The 21,604-nt window shown below is 40.8% G+C and overlaps 2 protein-coding genes across 7 annotated transcripts in view; one reads left to right on the forward strand and one right to left on the reverse strand.

The window, feature by feature from the left end:
• The window catches only part of marchf1 (membrane-associated ring finger (C3HC4) 1), a 34,542-nt gene extending 18,107 nt beyond the window's left edge, over positions 1–16,435 (forward strand). For 2 of the 6 annotated variants that reach the window (XM_030421368.1, XM_030421359.1), the window contains exons 3-10: positions 160–415; positions 9,212–9,262; positions 9,732–9,805; positions 11,218–12,024; positions 12,231–12,411; positions 12,551–12,695; positions 14,659–14,703; positions 14,789–16,435. In XM_030421368.1, coding sequence (XP_030277228.1) covers positions 329–415; positions 9,212–9,262; positions 9,732–9,805; positions 11,218–12,024; positions 12,231–12,411; positions 12,551–12,695; positions 14,659–14,703; positions 14,789–15,111 — 1,713 coding nt within the window. In that variant the 5' untranslated portion in view covers positions 160–328 and the 3' untranslated portion in view covers positions 15,112–16,435. Of the gene's footprint in view, positions 1–10; positions 416–3,575; positions 3,693–9,211; positions 9,263–9,731; positions 9,806–11,217; positions 12,025–12,230; positions 12,412–12,550; positions 12,696–14,658; positions 14,704–14,788 lie in introns of those variants that run through there. The other 4 variants (XM_030421346.1, XM_030421351.1, XM_030421377.1 and 1 more) reach the window with 3 other exon arrangements.
• tma16 (translation machinery associated 16 homolog) lies at positions 15,955–18,779 on the reverse strand. Its single transcript, XM_030421397.1, has 7 exons — positions 18,640–18,779; positions 18,420–18,523; positions 17,961–17,998; positions 17,767–17,851; positions 17,506–17,654; positions 17,370–17,412; positions 15,955–16,804 (listed from the first exon to the last, which is right to left on the reverse strand). Exons 1-7 carry the CDS (start codon positions 18,745–18,747, stop codon positions 16,627–16,629), a joined length of 705 nt encoding a protein of 234 aa, XP_030277257.1. The 5' UTR covers positions 18,748–18,779; the 3' UTR covers positions 15,955–16,626.
• Between the last annotated feature and the right edge of the window lie 2,825 nt (positions 18,780–21,604).

Raw genomic sequence — 21,604 nt, forward strand, 5'->3', positions numbered from 1 at the left:
TCTCTGTCAGCAGGAGGGCAGTGCAGGAGAAGGGGGAGGAGGAGGTGTTGCGCACTGTTGAGTGCCAGTCGTCATGACGACCTCACACCCCACCATCTCTAGAGCTGTCTTCCTGTTGCCACGGTGACCTGATCCCGTTCCATCTCCTCTATGATCCAGATTGGGCTGATACAGGAGAGCGATCCGGGAGCAGTGTCTCCTTTCCTTGAAAGCAGCTCGTTGATGGGACAGTGGATCACGCGCAAGGACTCGGATCGTAGGACGGGAAGGCGCGGTGTGCTGGGAATGCTGTAGGAGTAACAACGGAGGGTTGCCTGGAAACACCAGCATGCCAATACAACAGATAACTGTGGTTCCAGCCAGGGAGACTGCCAGCAACGGCAAGAGCGCAAATCGCTCCAAAGACAAGACCGAGGTGAGTTTCTGACCTCTTAACTATGTTTTTCAAGCCTGTAAGGGGTCCGACTACAGCTCTATAGGTTAATTTACTTTTATCTTTTTACAGTTAAAGGTCAAAAGTTTCTCAGAATGCAGAGATTTAGGAGTCTGAAGATGCTCTTTGCCTTGTCAGAAGAAAGTAGAAGTCGTTTGATCATTCCGTGATAAAGACTGAAGATGAAGTTCCGCGCGTGTGTGCGTGCTGCGTGTGTGTGCTGCGTGTGTGTACCTGAGCCTACAGTATCAGCTGACAGTCTTTTCAAATCACTCACTCAGTCACACGTACAGTACGGATGCACTCAGCAGCCTTTTATCACTGTTACCTCACTTGGGGTTTGATATTTTCAGCTACATCTTTTGAGTTGAGAGTAAATGTTACAATCACATTGAGGCTACAACCATTAGCAATCAGCTATTAACAATTATTTTCATAATCTCCCTATTATTTTCACAATTTTCACAATCATTTATTTATAATTATTAATTGAATAATTGTTTAGTCTATAGAATAACAATCTCAATCTCCCAGAGCCCAGAGTGATGTCATCAAATTGCTTCTATTGTCTCATCAACAGTCCAAAACCCAAAGATTATACAATTTGCTATCATAAATGGCAAAGAAAACGAACGAATGTTCTAAAACGATTAATTATCTAAGCGTTGCAGCTCTGCATCTTAGAACATCACCTCATGTTACATCACACGCCTAAGACTATAACGTGTTTTTCGTCTGACAGCCGGGGCGATTCAGTGTTAGGAAGAGAAACATTGAAGTCAATAGAGACATACGTGAACCTAAGAGTAGGGTTCTTACTAAGATTTTATAGTTTACAAACTCAAATGCTAGTTGACGAATGCTTGTTCAATTTGTGTTTGTTTAGTCCATCATTTCCAGACATGAACAAGAGTAAACCTCAGTATTTTGTGCTTGTCATTTACATCCCTGGTATTTGCACTATTAAGTCGTCATAATTAGCTTCTTTACAAATCTACTTTGTAAAACGGAAACAGGAACCTTTAAGTCGCTGACATCTTTGAAGAGTGGCATAAAGTGGTTTCACTTCCCTGTTTTTTTCCCTACAGTGTTCAGAAGACATGCATCTAAGGGTCTTGACTGTAGGGTTACTATCTTTCTCTCTTTCTCTTTCTGACAGCGTTAAATCAAGAAACATGTTCAGGTTTTCAAAACTATTCAATTAATTTAAAGCAGTAAATCAGGAGCAAAACAACTGACCATGAATGATGCCTCCAAATTCTGCAACAGATCCACAAATTGACAAAGACATGTTGTAAAGTTTCTCTGATTCAAGGAAACTGATGTCATGAGAGCACAGGCCATATTATTTTTTTTCATTTAACAAGTTTTGTTCATGGTTAAGGAGGAAATTGCCCAGGAGTTGTAGATCTAGATATAAACTGAATTAGTGCCTACACCTGCTTACACTGATGGCCATCGTATACATTACATTATTAATGTAGTTACATTATTAGGCTTTGGGTATCTACCTCTGGTCTAAGGGGGAAGTTAAACATCAACACTAAACTCTGGACCACTGGCTATGAGTCTGTTTAGGAAGAAAAGACCTACAGGAAACAAAGAGGAAGTGGGTTACATTGTAAACATTTAGACAATAAGGCCATTCGGAAACCCACAGACTGCAGGTTTAACTTGCAAACTTTTTGTGCAGCCGGACTGTTTTCCACTGATGATAACCTTGTACAGTCATTAGACTGAGATAAATGCCTGCTGATTATACTGTCATAATGTTTTAATGAGGCCATCAGCTCTCTGTGCACTTCTGCAGTGTAGATCATCTCTCTGGTAGTCAGTGCTGCATTAACATAATAAGCAGAACAACTGAATGCACTGAAGTCTCTACAGTTTATATAAATGTAACTAGCTGAACATTTAAAGCAGAAAATGGAAAATCATCTCACTGGATGAGCACAGTGACCATCAAGTCTGCATTTATCTTTCTTAAAGTTACATGACAACCATTTCCAAAACGCAGATTCAAAAGGTATGTTTCTGTGGTGTGACAAACTCATAAGCCTAATCTGGCAAAGTCAACCACAAACACCTACTACATGCATGTCTTCTCCTTTCCAAATGCATTTGTTTTCTCAGTATTCTCAGTTAACATACTCAACTGTCACGGAGTTGCTTGACTAACAAGTGAACAGCATCGATGGTGTGAATGTCTTGTAATTTTCCCCTCAATTTGTAACATGCTATGCTACAAAACGCTTGACAAGACTGGAGTTCTCCATAACTACAGTTGTGATTACTTTAGTGTTTGCTTACCTTGATTGACTGAGAGGGGCATTGGCAGAGGAAGTACTCAGATCTTTTACGTCAGTAAAATACATATACCACACTGTGCTGTGAAGATGAACCTTAAGTAACAGTATGCTATTATAATCAGTCAAATGTACCACTGTTACGTTATTATATCATTAGATTATTATTACTCATGCATTAAAAAGCAAGCTTTTACTGTTGTGGTTGCTTGAATAGTAACATTTACATGATTTACAGATGAAGAGCTGACTTACAATCACACTGGTGTGGCCCTTCAAACATCCATCTGATCTATATCTCAAAGCTCTAAAGGTTCCTCTGAATATATTAATTATACGTATTAAGTTATTTATATTCATATACATTTCACTATTGTAAATGCTTTGGCTTTTATCCTTAAAGGCCCTAAGATACAGACTGTTGTCTGCTGCAATCAGAACAGCACTGGCTCTTTCATTGTATTCATTTTTTTACATGAGGAAGAAGTGCTCCTCTCACTGTTTTGAGGTGGGCGAAGCTGTGTTAAAAAAAGATGATGTCATAGATTTACATGCACCAATCAGGATGGAACAAGAAAGAGTCAGACAGAATCAGCTGATGGTGATTGTGCTGTTTGTTTAGGTTGCTACAGAGAAACCACAACAACACAAACACAAATATTTCATGTTATATAGATATGGTTAGATTTGAAACCGAGTGATAAGCTGAGATTCTTTCAAACATGTCGTGACTGAATACAAACGGTGCAGCTGCAGCTTCATGGTTGGTTGTCTAAATGTGGCTGTAGGTGTTTTCTGATCCTGAGCCAGAGTACAGAACCAAAATATAGCCCTCGGTCCACGCTACATCAGTTAATCCCCTCTGCAGAAACATGCACATGTCCTCACATAGACTCACTAAAGTATCTGCTGTGCATCAGAGTGAGAGTGTCGGTAGTGCAGCGGACACTCAGGTAGGTGACATTAGGATGTTATCTCTGAATCCGCTCTTTGTTTACTACCTTATTTACTACTGAACTGTAGCTTCAGTTGTCACTATTTAGGCTTTTATGAGGCTCCGGCATGAAGGACTGTTGTGTCTTACTGCTGTCTTTGTGTAAAACGATTTTGAAAATGTTCCTCAATGACTGTTGATAGTTGGTATTGTTTTGTTGTGATTTAGGTTATACATGTCAAGGTTTTTGTTCAGGATACTCAGAATGTTACATTGAGTGTAAATGACAAGGAGTCTAACCTGATATTGAAAATTCAAAATTAACAGATAATCTGAGTGATGATGCTACAGACCAATGAAACATATTACTTGCCGCTGTTCAGTCTGCTGTGTGCATTTTCCTCTTGTTCCTACCTATGTTGGTGCCAGTGGCAGTCAGAGATATTTGAGATTGATGTGATGTAGTTTTATCTGCAACAGTTTAGCGAACATCTATTACTGAAGTAGCCACACGGCAATCTCCAACTCTTCAAATTCTTCAACCAGTCCAGTTTACACAATGTTTGCATGTACACATAGCTGACCAGCAGGCTCCAAACTTTGTTCACCGGAACCATCCCGAAAAACAAGTTGAATAGAGCGATTGTAAACCTTCCCAAGATCAAAATATTGTTTCTTTCCTTTGTTATTATCATATATAGTTGTTTGTAAGTTAGTTGTTGATTGTTAACATTTGCACTCAGATTACTTTTGCTTCTAAAATGATCTCAGTAGAAGTATTTCAAAACATTTGCTTTCTGTAAAATAGTTATTTTGTCACATTAAACTACAGTCGCTCAGTTAGCTTGAAGCTATTGGCACCATTCACTGTCTATTAGCTCTGTTAGCTGTTAGCTCCCTTAGCCAAACACACTACCCTGCTGCTCACTGGCTGCAAACAGCTAACGGCTAACTTTGTAGCTCTCCTCCAGGCGAATTCAAGTAAGCAACCGTATAGGTCTGCCATTGCTAAGCAAATGTTATACATGCAAAATGTCCGGTCTGTCTTGGAGGTGTCATGGGGATGAAATCATCTAGCTTTTTGGGTTTGGTGTGCTATGACTTCTAAGCAAACATGATTTTTGTGTCTCTCTTTTGGCTTCTTTATGTCTTTACATTTGACAAAAATGACATTAAAGTGTGTTTGAATAGATGTTATTGGTTTAACTAATTTTTCACTCAGGTCAAAAGTGCCAGTTTTAGTGGAATGCTCAGTTGTGTTCAGTAAGCGTGGCACAAAGACTGGAACCTGGAGATTTAGCCAGCCAGACTCTGTTAAATTTGCTTCTATCAACAACTTTAGTGGTCATTTTAATACCAGGGAGATTTGTACAGGTAACTATTTTACGAGCTTACAAGACTAGCACTTTCTCCTAGCTTACAGTCATTGAGGGAATCAATAGCAGTCTTCTCATTTAACACAATATTGCATTGAATTGTTCTTTAAGCTATATTCTCAGACAGCTTTGTTCTGAATGCAGCTGTTTTTGACAGCCTCCACTCAGGTTCTCAAAGTGTAGAGCTTTACAGAAACACTCGAATGCAACACATAACTGAGAATAATAAGAAGTGGCACAGACATCTATATCTTCTCAGAAATGCAAATTGAGACTGATGACAAATGACCTGAAGAGCACACACACACACAGCTGTTTGTCTCATAATTAAAGCATTTCATTTTCATCTCACTAAACCATACGCTGGACGTGTTGTTCAGTGGTGATATGTGACTTACTGGTAGATAATCTGTTTAATGACTCATAATCAAGAAGTAATCCGTTCTGTTTTTCTTAAGCTGCCAAACATTACAAACATGTGCCATCCGCCCAGTACATGTGTCCATCTCCTCTAACACCCAGAGGAGGTTGCTTTGACTCCAGGTGGGACTACTGATTTAAACCTGGCTATCAGCAAATCCTTTGATCAGCTTAGACGATGCAGTCTTCTACCTGTCATTGTCTCTCTTATTTATTTCCCGGATTTGCGCAGAGTGTCCCCACTACTGTGTCCATGTGTGGGCTGATACACACAAGTATAAATATATATATATATATATACTGAAGCTACCCACATGAGACGTTACAAACATATACTTTGAACTAAATAGCAAGGTACAAAGCTTAAAGTGATCATACTGCTAAACCTTGAGTATTATACTGTACATACTATGTATATATATTAACACTAACATTTCATAAACAGACCTCTAATATATATCACATATAAGCATATAAGCAGGCATGTATTAACATAGTTTAGGAGTGTATATATATATATATATATGTATATATATATATATATATATATATATATATATATATATATATATATATATATAGACAATATATATCTTACTGCCTATATATATTGTGTCCACAGTGAGCTACACCATTGCGTCACTACGATGAACAGAACATGAGCACTGTAGTTTATTTTGAGTCAAGCCAACAAACGCTGTCCTGCTGATGTAAATACAGGCATTAAATCTGGGCTTAAAATAGTCCCTGTTCTGCAGACTGCAACATCCACATGTTGTTTGGAATTTTTCTTTTAATTAAAGTATTTGTCTGTACCTGTTATGTTGTTGTTGTTTGTTTCTTTTTTTTTTTTTGTAGAGCCAATGTTAGCAGGTTATACATAACCAGAGACACAAATGATTAGTTATAATAATAATGATAATAATAATAATAATGATAAAGGAACAGAGGAAGACAAGTGGTAGAACATGATAAATTAAGACATATTGGATATGTTGCACATGGCGAGTACACCATTTTATTTTTATTTATCAATGATAGTGATTTTATACAAAGTCTCTGAGGAACCACTTACACATATCTATAATAGTTAAAAGAATTGACACGAAGCAAAACTATATGATTCAGGCAGGAACAGTGTGAAATAAAATGAGAGATTGATGTAAAATGAGAGATTGATTGATTGATTCGTCTGAGATTGATGTGTGAGCTGTTTCTAAAGGTCTTTTTGGCCTCAGACAGAAAGAGAAGTCAGACAGCGTTGGGGGAACAACTATTGTGTTTCTGGTTTTGTTTTTTCATTAAATGTATTTGAAACAGGAAGACTGAATGAAAAACAAACCTTTTCAATCTAGCTTACTTGCTGTGAAAATACACTATCAATATCTCTATACCTATCTATTAAACTTTCACTATATTTTATCCTTCAGTTCATTTTCCACTGCCCACTCACTCCCGCACCAGCCAGTTGGCAGGTTGTCCTGCCTGTCCCTGTGACGTATGTGTGTGTGTGTGTGTGTGTGTGTGTGTGCGTGCGTGCATGTGTGTGGTGTGTGTGTGTGTGTGTGTGTGTGTGTGTATTAGGGACTAATTTTCACACATAGCTCACTCAGGATCCAGAACATATTCACAGTAAAGACCACTGAGGTTGGGGTGTGTTGTCACTGCCTTGGACCAGACTGATTTATTCCCATAATGCACCTGGCTGCCGACAGTGTGACTGGGTATGAAAGTGGTAATGTAGGGAAAGTTGACACGAGGACAGGAAAAAAATTTAAAAATCTCTAAAAATAAAATCTGTATTTGTTACATAAATCAGGTTGTGTCTAACTATAGTTTTCCCAACCTACAAGGAATTAAGTGTGAAGCCAATATTGACTGCTCAGTTACAAAGAGCTTCACATTTTTTAGGGCCAAAACACAGAATAGAAATTCTCAGCCTGCACCAATTTATTTCACATTTTGAAATGCAAAGTGATTACCTCATGTGAGCACAGAGACATGCTGAACTAGATTGATATAAGCTTGGCTCCTTTAAGAGATTTTGCCAAAGTAACCCTTCAAAATCTCTTGCCATATAAAAGTGTTATGGCCAATTTTTGATATAAATGGAATGGCAATTTGGGAACTTGTTTACTCCGCAGATCACACAAAAGTAATCATTTCTGTTGGCTTGCTGTACCCATTAATGATTGTTCAATTGCTTGGTAACACTTTATTATAACTATCACTAATAAATGGTACATTTATAGTTAAACTTTATTTAATGTTAACGAACACAAAATGCTTTATAATCCATTTATTAAGCAACTGTGTGTTGTAAAGATGCCACGGATGTTTATAAGACTTTGTACATGTTCGATAGATCCTGTATATATAATCTATAAACATTATTTGGATGGCCTTTCATTCAGCCTGTGGTTCAGTATCTCATGGTTTTTTAACAACGAAATAACTCGAAATTAAAGTTTAATTGGCTATAAATTAGTCATTATAAAGTGTTACCAATTGATTTCCAAACAATTTCATTATATCGTTATTTGAATTGAATTAATGATATAAAATCTCACATGTCGCTCATCTGTAAGCTGACCTGGTTTGAGAATGTTTTCTTGTCTGGAAAATAACTTGGAACACACATGATTCACATACCAGGGATGATATTTTTTGTCCACGGTGGTTTACCAGCGTAAACACGTTGCCACTCCTACGCAGCACTGACTGCTGGTTCCTGAAGCTTGTATAAGACGCTGCAGGCAGTGAATGAGGCCACAGATGTCTGAGGGTTGGCTTCAAGGTCCAGCAGTTTAGTTCAAGCAATCAGTGCTCTGCGAAGTTCTAGAAAAAGTGCTATTAGTTTGCTTTAAATAGAGACACATTGCAGAGCAGCACACAACTTAGCAGGACGACCAGGTAATTGGATTGTCTGGCTTTAGCCGCCGTCCCAATGAAATTACAAGGACACATGTCAACGCATGACTCTGACACTGGACTTCACCCAATCAACACAGAACAAGCCAACGCTGAATAGTAGAGAACGCTTAGTTTAATTATAGCGTTTATGTTTTTATGTATCGGTTAAAGCATTAAGCTGGACCAGTCTTCATCTTTAGCTACTTTCACAACACAAAACTTGAGTGAAATGTCCACACAATCTCAAATTTCACTTAGATTCTGGAGCCTTTGCAGAAAAAGTTACAGTTGACAATCTAGATTGAAAAATTGATAGTGTTTTGTACGGTTTCTGATCTTTTAAAAAAATGAAACTGACAGCAGATTAGGGCAGAAACAATCAGTCGGTTATTGGACTTTCAAAACTTATACAAGCTTCAGGAACAAGCAGTCAGAAAGTGAAAAATGGGAAATATTCTCTTGTTTCAACTTCAAAACCAGCCATTTTTAAGACATCAGCTTGGGCTTCGGAACCATACATTATTTTATTCAACCATCCAAAAAAAACAATGATAACCTCTTGATTGACAGGTTAAGTTTTGACCCTGTCTGGAGCTCTGCAGTAGTGAGATGAGTGAGCTCCTGTTTTGACATGGCTGTAGTAAAACTGAATATGTCACATTGCTCCTCGAATAGAAAATGTCACACAAAAAATGTTATATTGTTTAAATATTGTCTTAATGTCTCATCATATCTCATGTTCTGCTCTTTACACCTCTGAGGTACCATTAAAGCACCACATGCCTCTCTGGGCTCTCTAATGATTTTCTGTCTCTCATTCTCCCCACAGGGGAGGAAGGCCCCTGGGCGCTCAGGGAGTCGATCCAGCAACATCTCCAAGGTAACCGCTGAGTATCAGAGAGCGTAAAGAGGCCGATATCAAGGTCACAGTTCAGAGTGTACGAGAGCATCAGTTATCCGAGCAGAGTGCGATGTGCAAATGCCTGAAGTGTTGCTTCAAGCACACACTGTTGTGTGACCCACGAGACACCTATGATGCTTTAAGCTCCTCAGGACAGACACAAAATCAACAACTATTGAATTTCAAAACAGATGTGTTTTTAGGTGGTGGTGGAGGTCAAACTGGAGCAAAAAATTGTGAACATTGGACTCAAAACTAAACCCAGTGTTCCTTTGTGACTGCCAGATTTGTGTACATGGGCATTTTTTTCTGCTAACATGTAATCTATAACTTTGAAAGATTGTTGAACCACCTGATGGTCAAAAATTATATTAATGCAGCTCTTAGATGATTTTTATTGTTGAACTTAGCAGCATGGAAGCTAATTTGAGTCTGTTTGTTGTTCCAGGCCAGCAACTCTACAACAGGACCAACGACAGCCTCAAGAAACTCAATCACCCCGTCTTCTCAGGACATATGCAGGTGAGACAACATTCTCTTTCAGTATGAGTCAGAATTACAGTAACCTCAGCAGAAAGTGCAAGATCCCTGCGAGATCCCCAGAATATCTGCAAACATCTGCACTGCAGCCACAGTTCTCTCTCAGTGATATTAACATGCACAGTTTAAAGCTTCTTCTCCACTGAGTGGGAGATTCAATTAGCATGCACTGCCGCACCCCGAGGGCATTAACAAAATTAAAATGGATGGTGAAATCCAATGGTGCTCCCATAGCGAAATCAATGAGAGGAAGAAACAGGATCCTTCAGCTTGTTATGTCCACTGGTGGTGAGATCGTTACGCTGACAGGCTCAAGGCTGGAAGGATGCTGTGTTTGATGGCAGTATGGACACATATGATGTGTGGGAGTGAGTGGACGTCCATATGTCACATTTGCACGCTCAAATCATTCCGTATTCCATTACCTAGTTTGATAAACAGGCGGAACTTACATTTGTTTTCTCTTCATTTTTCAGTTATACGTCATGTCTGATTTTCCCTCATCAATCAGTAGAGAATGACATATCTTTCCCGCCAACATAAAAGTCAGTTGACACAGAAGCTGGTGGGAGTTTCAAGGAACAGCTGATGTTTTTTGCATTCATCGGAAAATATGCTGAATTAAGATTTAATGTTTCCGCAACCCGTAGAGCCGCGTCTCCTCCACTTTCTCTTGGCTGTTTTTCTCTCTCCCACAGAAACATGTCACCTTCTTTCATGTCACATTCTTTCTATGTAACATAATATGTAGATTTCTATGTCAAAATGACAAAATATCTGATACAAGTAATATATACAAAATAAATGACACAAGTTTGGATCAAGCACAGGAGGCCAAGGTATCGCCAAGTGATGATTCTGTTCACTGGCAATTTAAATGTTGATTCACCAGAATTATAAAAATACATTAAATATACATATAAATTGTGTCTAGCAATGCAGTTTTATTTTATTTATAGTCTTTGCTTCACTTAATTGCAATATATTTGAATGTAATGTGGTTTGTGCTGCTTAGAGCATATTTCTAGAAACAATGGTACTCTATAGAGATAGTCCTGGTGAGGTCGGTGGAATTTCCAGAGAAACAGGGACATGCATACTGTTTTTTAAATATAATGTTTCCAAAATGGGAAAATCACATTAAAAGCATATTCCCTTTCATTGTAGTAAGATGAATACAAAAACATCAGAAACAGATTGCTCAAAACTTGATTGAACTGACCCTTTAAGTATTTCTTTATAATCCGGATTAAGTTTCTGTTTCATTAATGTTGTCACGTTCATGTCATCTTCATCTCATTTCGATTTATTTTTACACATCTCCATCTCTGTGTTTTTGTGTGTGTGTGTGTGTGTGTGTGTGTGTGTGTGTGTGTGTGTCCGTGTGTGTTCAGTCCTGCCCAGCCGACACTTGTAGAGGAGGATGCTTCTGAGTTGCACGCACACGACAAGCACACACACACCTCTGTGATGACAGTCACCAGCACAGCTCTGGGCTCATCAGCTCAGTCCCAGAAGAAGCAGGTGAAGCGCCGCCACCGCCGCAAGAGGAGCAGCTGCACCACCATCGACTGCGTGGAAACCAATGCCAAACAGGAGCAGACCGACCGCAGCGTCAGCTCTGACCGCAGTGAGCACGGGGAAAAGAGGGAGCGCTCCTCCAAGAACCGGAGAGAGCTCCCACCTCGCCTCCGCTGCTCAGAGGCTCCCCAGTCCGACTCCACTTCAGAGGATGAGGCGTGGCGCAAGGCCCGCAGCTGGAGCAAAGAGAAGGCCCGAAGAGTGCGCCGCCGCAGTGGAAGCAGCCGAGAAATAGAAGTTACGAATGGAGGTAGAGGAGGGGAAGACAAAACAGAGGTCATGGAGCTGCAGTCCATGGGCTCGGATGAGGGGAAGGAGAACCAGCCCTCGGTGGGGGACAGCGGAGGCCTTAAGAAGCGGCACAGCAGCAGAGCCTCGAAGAGGGAAGGCCACCTTTCACTGAAGGAGGAGCAGAGCAGAGATAAGGAGAAGAGCTACAAGTCCTGCAGCTCAGGCAGCTCCTCATTGGCGGAGGACGCTGAGGAGCTCATCACCAAGAGATACCAGGAAAAGGGGTCAGGCAGTGGGGACATGTCAGTTCCCACACCACAGACACACTGCGGCATGAATGGAGGCGTACCACAGCTCTGCTCTGACGACTCCGAGCTGGAGGTCTGCAGGTAAGTGTGTGATAACGAGCCCATAGAGATGCAAAGTCCCTCTCCTTTTAGCATCAGTAGTGAATGGCGAGACAAACCATTTTTCAACTTCAGCATCCAAAAATGGAAATTCCTTTGGTCAGGGATGCAAGATACCCAAAAACCCTCACCTGTTCTGATATGTGTATGCTGTGTGTGTGTGTGTGTGTGTGTGTGTGTGTGTGTAGGATCTGCCACTGTGAGGGAGATGACGAGTGCCCGCTGATAATGCCTTGTCGCTGCACGGGGAGCCTGAGCTTCGTCCACCAGTCCTGTCTCAACCAGTGGATCAAATCGTCAGACACTCGCTGCTGTGAACTCTGCAAGTTTGACTTCGTCATGGAGACGAAGCTCAAACCTCTACGCAAGGTAGGCACACGCTCATAAATCTAATTCAAAGCTTTAAACTGTGACCTACACCTGCGGACAGGAGTGTCAGGTGGTAATGACAACCACAGTTTGTTGTTTCTTCTCATCCCCTCTCCATCTCCGTCCCTCTGTCCTCCAGTGGGAGAAGCTAAACATGACGAAGGGCGAGAGGAGGAAGATCTTCTGTTCAGTGTTGTTTCACCTGATAGCAATAGTGTGTATGTTGTGGTCAGTCTACGTCCTCGTCAAGAGAACCGTGGAGGAGATCAGACTCGGGAAGAACGGTCAGTAATTTCCCCTGTCGCCCTCTGTCACATACCAGAGACATGCAGAGACAGATTTGAAACCTTTCATCGCTTTTGGCTTTGATAAAACTATCACAACTCAGATTCAAAGGTGCCATGCAGAGTTTCGATTCCTAAAATGCTATTTCCTTCACATTCATTCATTCATTCCTTTACATATTTTACATATGCTTGCAGTGATATGCAGAGTAGTACAGGAGAATTAGAATCAGAGTAAATATACTTATTAGAAAAACAAATATATAAATGATAAAAAAAATTAAAATCTATGTAGTATTAAAGGATAAGTTTGGAGGTTTTTGGGGCTGTCCAGTTTTTTCAATATTTGAAAATATATGTAATGTATTTGAAATGTACATACGTCACAGTGGTAAAGCAAACTATACATTTAAATATGTATAACTGTCCACTGCAGTATTTTTTTTTACCACAGTCTGTCCACACATGCTGGTAAAAACACTGAATACAAACAGTACAGGATCATCACTGCACTGTAGCGCTCCCAGTGGTCACACACTCACATGGTACCTTACACTTGGTATTTACACCTGCTGTCTCTGGTGATGTGATTTTGAAGATGTGAAGAAGTGTCCTGTGAAGTCACTCATCGTATTCATGTTGTCTCTATATCTGTCAAACTAGTTGAATGTATGTCAGTGTATATTCTACAGTAAAAATCTCCCAGTTTATACTTCCTGTGATGGTCACCCCCAAGTGTCCCTCGGCCTGTATGATGTCTGGCTCTAGAGTAAAGATAACGATTTGGGACCTACAGCCCATAAAAAAATATAATTGAATCAGGGTGTTTTGCTGCATGCATGTTTTGGCTATTTGATTACAAAGTGCGCAAACTTTACATAACTACAGAGCACATTTTTCAATAAATCTCCCAATTTTCAACCAATTAATGGTTTGAAAATCTACTTTCTTGCAAGACTTGCAATTTTTTAAATGTATATATATGATATATCCATGAAAGGAAACCATGACCATTGTAGTGGAGTCCAGCCTACGTATCATTTGGCTGGTCTTGGCCTATAACAGATCATTCACTGGTGTATTATATATACATTTTTTCCATTGTGAAAACTTGTGTGTATACCAACATATTAACTCCCGAACATCAATATCGCCACCAACACCCGGCATTGGCTGATAATCGGTTATTTTTGTTGCCTAACTGTCTTATCATCACATGCCAAAACAGTTAAGGATAGCGTGTTTTGAGAAAGCTGTTTCTGAGATTTGAAAAAAAAACCAACAAAAAAAACCAAGCTCCTGTATTTTGTTCGAAATGAAACCCAGAAAACAAACTGTCGGCGTGTGTAAATGTCGTGAGAACAGTCACGTTCATCAAAAGGACAAAAGTTCTCGGACTCACATTAACTCATCATCAAAGCGTGCAGCTTTTTGAAGAGTCACTGAGACTCAACCTACCTAAGAACAGTTTCATAACTCCAACCATTTTGCAGACTGTACAGACACGCTGAAACTATGAAACCAAAGTCTGTGCAAAATTGTTTCAGTCGTTTGAAACCAGCGGTGTGTTCTTTCAAGAAAATTACAGGATTGGGTTAATTTTCTCTGCAGGAGCAGGTAGTTCAGTGTTCTGACACAGATCATAAAACAACAGTGAAAAGACTAAAATCAGGCATCTGCTGGTTACAGACTGTTCACACGCTAGCATTCATTTTATTTGAGCCACAGTTTTAGACCCCTCAGTGTTTCTCTGTGTTCTCTGTTGTGCTCGTTGATGGTGTTGTGTGTCGTGCTGTGATCATAGTGTATCTGTGTTATCGTCTCATACTGTAGGACCTAAAGTCAGAGGCAGACAACGTTAGTAGCAGTAGGTTAAATCTTCATATATAGTAATAAACATTAATATATTAGGTTCTTTATTCAGAATTAATAGAAATAAAGAGAAACTCTTGATTGATTGCAGAGGAATTATGGCGAGTTACTCTTCTGAAGTACTATACGCCAAATGGTAAGCACAGCTCTGCACGTACCACCATCATGATCGATCACGCATCCTGCAGGATGATCTATAACCTCGCTGTGTGTTTCGGCAGGTGTGCTGGAGTGGCCCTTCTGGACAAAGCTGATCGTGGTGGCCATAGGCTTCACAGGGGGCCTCATCTTCATGTACATCCAGTGTAAAGTCTACCTGCAGCTGTGGCGCCGCCTCAAGGCCTTCAACCGCATCATCACTGTGCAGAACTGCCCCGAGAAAGGCCTGCACAACTCTCAGGCCCAGACCAATGCCCTGACCAACGGCAGACATGAGACAGTGGATGTCCCCGTCAGTCCGGCACCCGCCCTGGCACCAGATCCACAGATGGACTCTGACATGTCAGTGGAGGCGGCAGTGGCGCCGTCACGAAACCCCGTCTGACTGATTCTCCTCCCGCACAAAGGGAGAGTGTCCTGAATCACACCCTGCTCATCAGACAACACGAGGTTCTGTGGGCACGGTGTGATTAGACTCGTACAGTGTTTTAGTGTTGTTCATGTCAGCTCCTGCGATTACTGAACTTGAGGCGCAAAGGACGACTTAAGTGCTTCAGTGATCGAGGAAAACTGAAAGGCTGAAGGGCTGCAGTGTATGTGCAAAGTAAGGAAGAGGCCAGGAAATGGCTAAAAAAGGTGAGGAGATGTAAAGGAAAATAAAGCCATCAGCAGGAGAGGTTTGTACAGACTTTAGTTATGTGGTATATTGAGTTTTATTCCTGTATGCACTTTCTCAAACTGCACTGAGATGAGTTAAAAGGTGTGAAAACACTCAGAGGAAGCTATTAAAGGTCTCAGTATGCTTCAGATGATCCTCAAGACGACACTGGCAGTGACAAAGGCCGCCTGTTGTGTCACCAAAAAGTTGCACTTGAGACACAACGTTAAGACAGTCAACTAGCAACCGGAAGAATCATGTCTGCAGAAATACAAAACGTTATGATGAAGCAGCATTTGTGACACCAAACAAGGCCACTAACGCCGTCACGGGCAACCGTAAAATAGGTACGTCAGGGCGGTTAAAAGTTTGTGTTAATAATAAATTAACCAAAACCATTTTGTTTTTTTCAGATTTTGTTAGACATTCCAGCTTTGTTTGAAGCATACTCTGGCCTTACCTCTCCTTCTGGACAATCAGGTCTCCAGACACCAAAGAGTCAGAAATGATGAGTAGTGAACAATTATTTAAACACTATCTTTAGGTCAGTCTGAAATCAAGAAAATGTAATGTTTTGAAAAAAGTGGAATTTATTTACTATCATAGAAACTTTTGAATATTTCTTTAAATAGAAAACTCCCAAGTATCCCAGTTGTTGATGATGTTTCCGACAGTCTGCAGCTTCACGCGGTCCTGCTCCGCCAGGACCCGTCATTCACACACCGATGTAAGTAGAACCTCATGGTCGTCACCCGGTAATGTTTTTACATCAGACTTGACACACTGTGTGAGTGACTGACCAGTCGACCAACTGAAGGTGACTGTTGTTTACACTTGTCCACTTTTCTACAGGTTTAATTTGGTTTTCTACCAGCGTCACTGTCACGTCACAGAAAACTTTGTCTTTTATCCACCGCCACATGAGAGCACTTAACATCTCTGTCAAAAAACGTTTTTGTTTTTTCTTCTATCCCTGATTGGATAAAATTAAATATTCAGGTCACACACGATGCATATTTGTTTGTGCAATAAACAATGAATGTAGAACCCCTCACAGGCTGGTGTCCAGTTACTGAGCAATGCGAGGACAGATGAAATTTCCATCTCTGTGAGTTTGGCACCACCTTCTGGACAGTCGTGGAGTTGCAGCATTTCCCCCACACACAACCACAAAAACGCACATTTATCTATTGAATGTCTTCGCTGAATGCCAATCTGACACTCAGTTACTGAGCCTCAGTTCTAGTCCGACATCAGCACCATGTCATCCAGCTTCTCGTCATCCAGGTCATCTTCATCATCCTCATTATCCTCTTCTGCGTCATGTTTCTCCTCCTCTTCATTCTTAGTGTCCAATCCTTTGTTAGACACCTTCCGCAGTTTAAGGTTCGGGAGTTTCTTCAGATCACCGGTCCACTCTCTAAGAAATAAAGGATTGACACCATCATCAAACATTATCAGTAAGAACGTTAATGATTCCTGACATGTCAGGATGATGTGCAAATCCCGTAAACTATAAGGTTTGTCACTATTTTTAGGCATATTTTTTTTTTATCCATTTGGTATTTGGACAGGATAATAATATAATGCCGTATAGTACAAAGTCCAACATTACCAAGGCTCATTTTATATAGCTGGAAAAGGTCTTCAGGTTTTAGAAGCGTTATCTGTTACAGTTGTTGAAATTCTGTCACTATGCAAACAGCAATCAATAATAAACAATAAGACAATAACAATAAGACAATCTCTTGTGTCTGTGGGTGTCGCAGGCCTGTACAATCATGTCATAATGTCTGAATGAAATTCTTTGGAGGAGCATCTCTTTGGACGAAAGAAGGAGGTGGTACATTCAAAATCAAGCTTACTCTTGCTGGTTTATCCAACCCGACCAACCACAGCTGTAATTTGCATGATCACAATAATTACAGCCACCTCTTAAATACACAGATTGCATAACAGAAGCTTAAAGCTCTGATTCCACCCACCTGAATGTTTTCAGATGCTTTCCGTTCATGATGTCTGGGATCTCTGTGAAGACGACAAAACACTTGAGTATTTTACAACCCTGGCTGCCTCCGTGTATAGAACATATGTGCATGTCTTTATAAGATGAGGACTCACCGAATCCGCTGCCCTCGTACTGCGCCCTCTCTCGCTCGATGGTCTGTTTGATGACGGCCTCTCTGGCGCCGTGGAGACGACCCTGCCGACCTTTGATCCCGTTCATCAGCTCAATCTGCTCAAGTTCGGAGTCGAACCTCTGGAGGTACCTGCACGCACACAAAATGTCTCTGAACATCAAGATGCCACAAAAAAGGCTTCCTTTATACAACAACAGGTGCAAATATTTTGAAAAACATCGACACGATCCCCATCTCTGACCTTTCAATGATGTCACAGGCGTCTTTTCTGGTGTAAGTGGTCTTATCTGGATCCAGCTGTCCCTGAAACCATAACAGCTTCTCACCTGGGAGTCCAGAGACAGACAGACAACAGGAAGAAAGAGTGTTTAATGGAGAGTGACTTGATGCACGCAGCCTTTAACTGTGTATGATTTCAATGATACACAAGCTTACCGATGCCGCTCAGACGTGTTGCTTTGTCATTCTTCTGCCTGCAGCGTCAGAAAAACCAATTAAATGAAAGTACTCTGAGTGAACGGTGTGTGTTAAGCAGGAATCTTAAAGGTGCACTATGTAGTTTGTCGGAAGAGATTTAAAACAGCAGGTGAAGATCTTCCCTGACTGACTTTTTAAACTAATTAAACAAACTCCCTTTGTTTTCATGACTGAATAAACAAACTGACCTTAAAAGGATGACACAGTTTCATATTGTTTTACTTTGTTTATATGTGGTGGACCCTGCCACCTTTCTAGTTTCAAACAGTGTTCTGGGTACCTTATTTAACAGCTTGTTTATTCAGTTACTGAGTAACATATATTTCTGAGTTTGTATTATCACTTTGTCAATATAGTAACTATTAGTATTCTGAGTTTAATTTCCTCTCAAAAACGACATAGTGCCCCTTCACGCACCTTTCTTTCTTCTTCAGTCTGATTTCTTCTCGGGCCAGGTAAGCAGCTTTCCTGCTGTACGGGTGGACAACTTTCTCCGCGGGTTTTCCTTTCTGAGCCTTCGGCTGAAAAATAAGACCAGGAAACTAAACGATTAATTCAAATCGATGGAATAATTATTTACCTTGCGATTAAAACAACTGGGATCATGTCATTAAGTCTGACCGACCACCAGCCTTACCATTTTGGCTGAGAACACGCGTGCTGCTCCTCTGTTGACAGCTAGACCGGAAGTGGTAGGTTCCGTCATCAAATTGTGTCCGGATGTGTCGCAGAGAGAAAATAACATTGGTTCCCGTTTTCAAAACGGGTTAAAGTTGTAAATCTTGAACTTGACGTGGCTTTATAAAGCTTTATTTGTTTCCATGGTTATTCAGCTTTGTCATCGCTTTAGCTGTAGCTATGTTTATTTCATTCGAATCAATTTTAAGGAAAACACTGAAGGAAAAATGTAATCCAAATTGGGATGTTTTTATTTTTTTTAATTCTTAAAAAAATCTTATCTGTCTCTACGTAGTTCACATAAAAACGTTCACATTTTTCTAAGAAACTTTTAGACTTTGAAAAGAATCGTGAGCAAAAATACACATTAAGACATACACATTGAGATAACACATTGCAAATAAAATCAGAATCAGAATCAGTATTCCCATATTGAAGAAATGATCAAAATTGACATGACAACTATGAGACAAAAAGACGACATGGCCTGCGTCCCCACTGACCACACTACCATACTATTTGGTGAAATGCAGTATGCCAAAAATAACCAGGGTGTCCTACTACATCTGGTCGCATTTTGCAGTATCCAAGCCAGCATACATATTGGCTATTCTGACCCACATCCTCTGAGCAGTAAACATATAAACATTTATTTGTAAATGCAAGAGCACAAACATTTGACAGCTCCATGACAGAATGACAGACACCACAGTCACACATGAAAGCACATGCAAGTGTCAGGATTGTATGTCCCAGTGGTGTGCGTACTGCATGCAACAGTGTGTGCTATCTTATAAGGGCAGCTGCAGTGTGTACTATAGTAAAAAGAAAAAGTATGAAAACTCTTATGTGTCACATTCTGCCTCTTCAGCCGAAATGCTGCAAAATCCTTCATTGTCACTCCCTACCTGTCCACCAGATGCCCTCAAACCTCTTCATTCACCTGCTCATCTGTTCTCACTCTCCTCATTAGTCCCTCACTACACTTGGCAGCCCTTTGTTCCTCTGCCAGTTCATTCTACTTGTCATGTGGTTTGTACTTTGCGCCACCTCAAACCCAAACCCTGCCGCTTCACCTGGACCTGTACCATATCTGCCTCCCTGTCATCTGGTCAACCAGTCAGTGCCTGTATCTGCATACCTGCCAACACCTGCCTGGAAGCTCATTCATGTGCAATAAATCACTGAACTGCACCAGTCTGACTGTTTCTTCTAAATCTGGGTAATATTCCTGCTGAACAAAACCGCACATGTATGAGTAAAAGTAACATCTCGCTCTACATATGTGCACTGAGATAGATAGATAGATATATAGATATATAGATATATAGATATATAGATAAATAGATAGATAGATAGATAGATAGATAGATAGATAGATAGTCGTGGCCAGTGGTTTCGCCAGCGTCCTGTCCTCTGCCACCTGACACTGACACCGATTAGTCTGGCTCCAGCTGCTTCAGTGGGACCAGTTGAGACCAGTCGGGTTCCTCCAGCACCTCGGGAATTGCTTGCTTCATTTGTTAAAAAGATCAGATATGAGGCGGTAGAACAAGTGCTGGTTTGCTTCTACTATCATTTCGAAATCAGGAAGCGTCGACAAAAGCAGTCCAAATTTGGAAATTTGAATTTGATCCGAATCTTGAGCCTAATGCTTGTGTGGCCGAATGGAGAAAATCCCTGCAGTCAGGTTCGTAAATCTGGTGGGAAGCCTAACCAGAAGCATGGAGGTTATTAAGCGAGAGCAGAATGATGTCTGTGGTTGTGGGATGTCGAACAATCACACGGTGGTTTTGTGTTCAGGTGTCATTCTACTTCTGGCAATAAAAGCGTGCATCCGGCTTCCCCTTTCATTTGTGTGACAGGAAATCCAGACAGATCTCTCAACAGATAAGCAAAACACATTCGAGGAGGAAGGAATAATTAGTAAGTGGAATAAAATGAAAATACTCCAGTGCAGCACACATACCTTAAAATGGTACTGACCTACAGTGTTTGTGATTTTGTAAACGTCCTCACATGTAGTCAGTCAAGCTCAGTAACGGAGGAAAAGTGTGTGTTCTGTACACACCTCTAACGGCCTGACGCAGATCATATGACTCAGGCAGATGAAGTCTTTTGAGGGAGCAGCGGGGCACAGATACTGAACAAACACAGGATGAGCTGTCCTCTCTCTCGCTGATGAGTGTTAAACAGGTTCTCCGGAAAAACTTTGGTTCTTTTTTAGATGGCTGTCGCATCATAAATGATCCCATGATTATGTTTATTCCAAATAAGTCAGCCTATTAAAGAGTTTGTGTATCAGGGCGTGAGTCATGTGGAAACCTCCGGGGCCGAGGCAGGAAGCAAACCCAAGTCCCAAAAAACGGCAGTTCCTCAAATGTCAAGCTGGCTCCAAAAGCGAGTCGGCCCCCAAAAGAGCCCACGTTAAAACTTCACAGCATAATTTAACATGTTTACAGCAAAAAAAAACTATCTTGGTCTCGATATCTAATTCATCCCTACATGACAACTGTTCGTGGGTGAATTGTTATATAACTCACTCCTTTGAATTATATTAAGGCTTGAAGTCATGCATACTTTGAGTGACAGCTACCCTCGAGCAGTCTGCTCTGCTTCACCTCAGCTAACTTGTGTCGCTTATCTTCACCTCGCTGCCGTATTTATGGATACATTTTAATGCAAATATGGGACAAATGATGCGGCTTGCTGTGCAGTTTATTGTGCTAACAGGAAAGTGGAGAGACAGATGCCTTGTTTGTCGTTTAGCGAGCTGGGGAGCCCTGGAGGAATAAACACCCAGAGTCCAGGTGAGCAAAGGGTTTGTTTTTTTTAACCTTTTGGGATAAAAGGTTGGTGTATCTCCTCTTTTGCTTCCCTTACCTCTGCACTGGCGAGTGCGGAGCTGCCAAAATCGACTGTGG

The sequence above is a fragment of the Sparus aurata genome, chromosome 1 (assembly GCF_900880675.1).
Source record: "Sparus aurata chromosome 1, fSpaAur1.1, whole genome shotgun sequence".
In the NCBI taxonomy this organism is placed as follows: domain Eukaryota; kingdom Metazoa; phylum Chordata; class Actinopteri; order Spariformes; family Sparidae; genus Sparus; species Sparus aurata.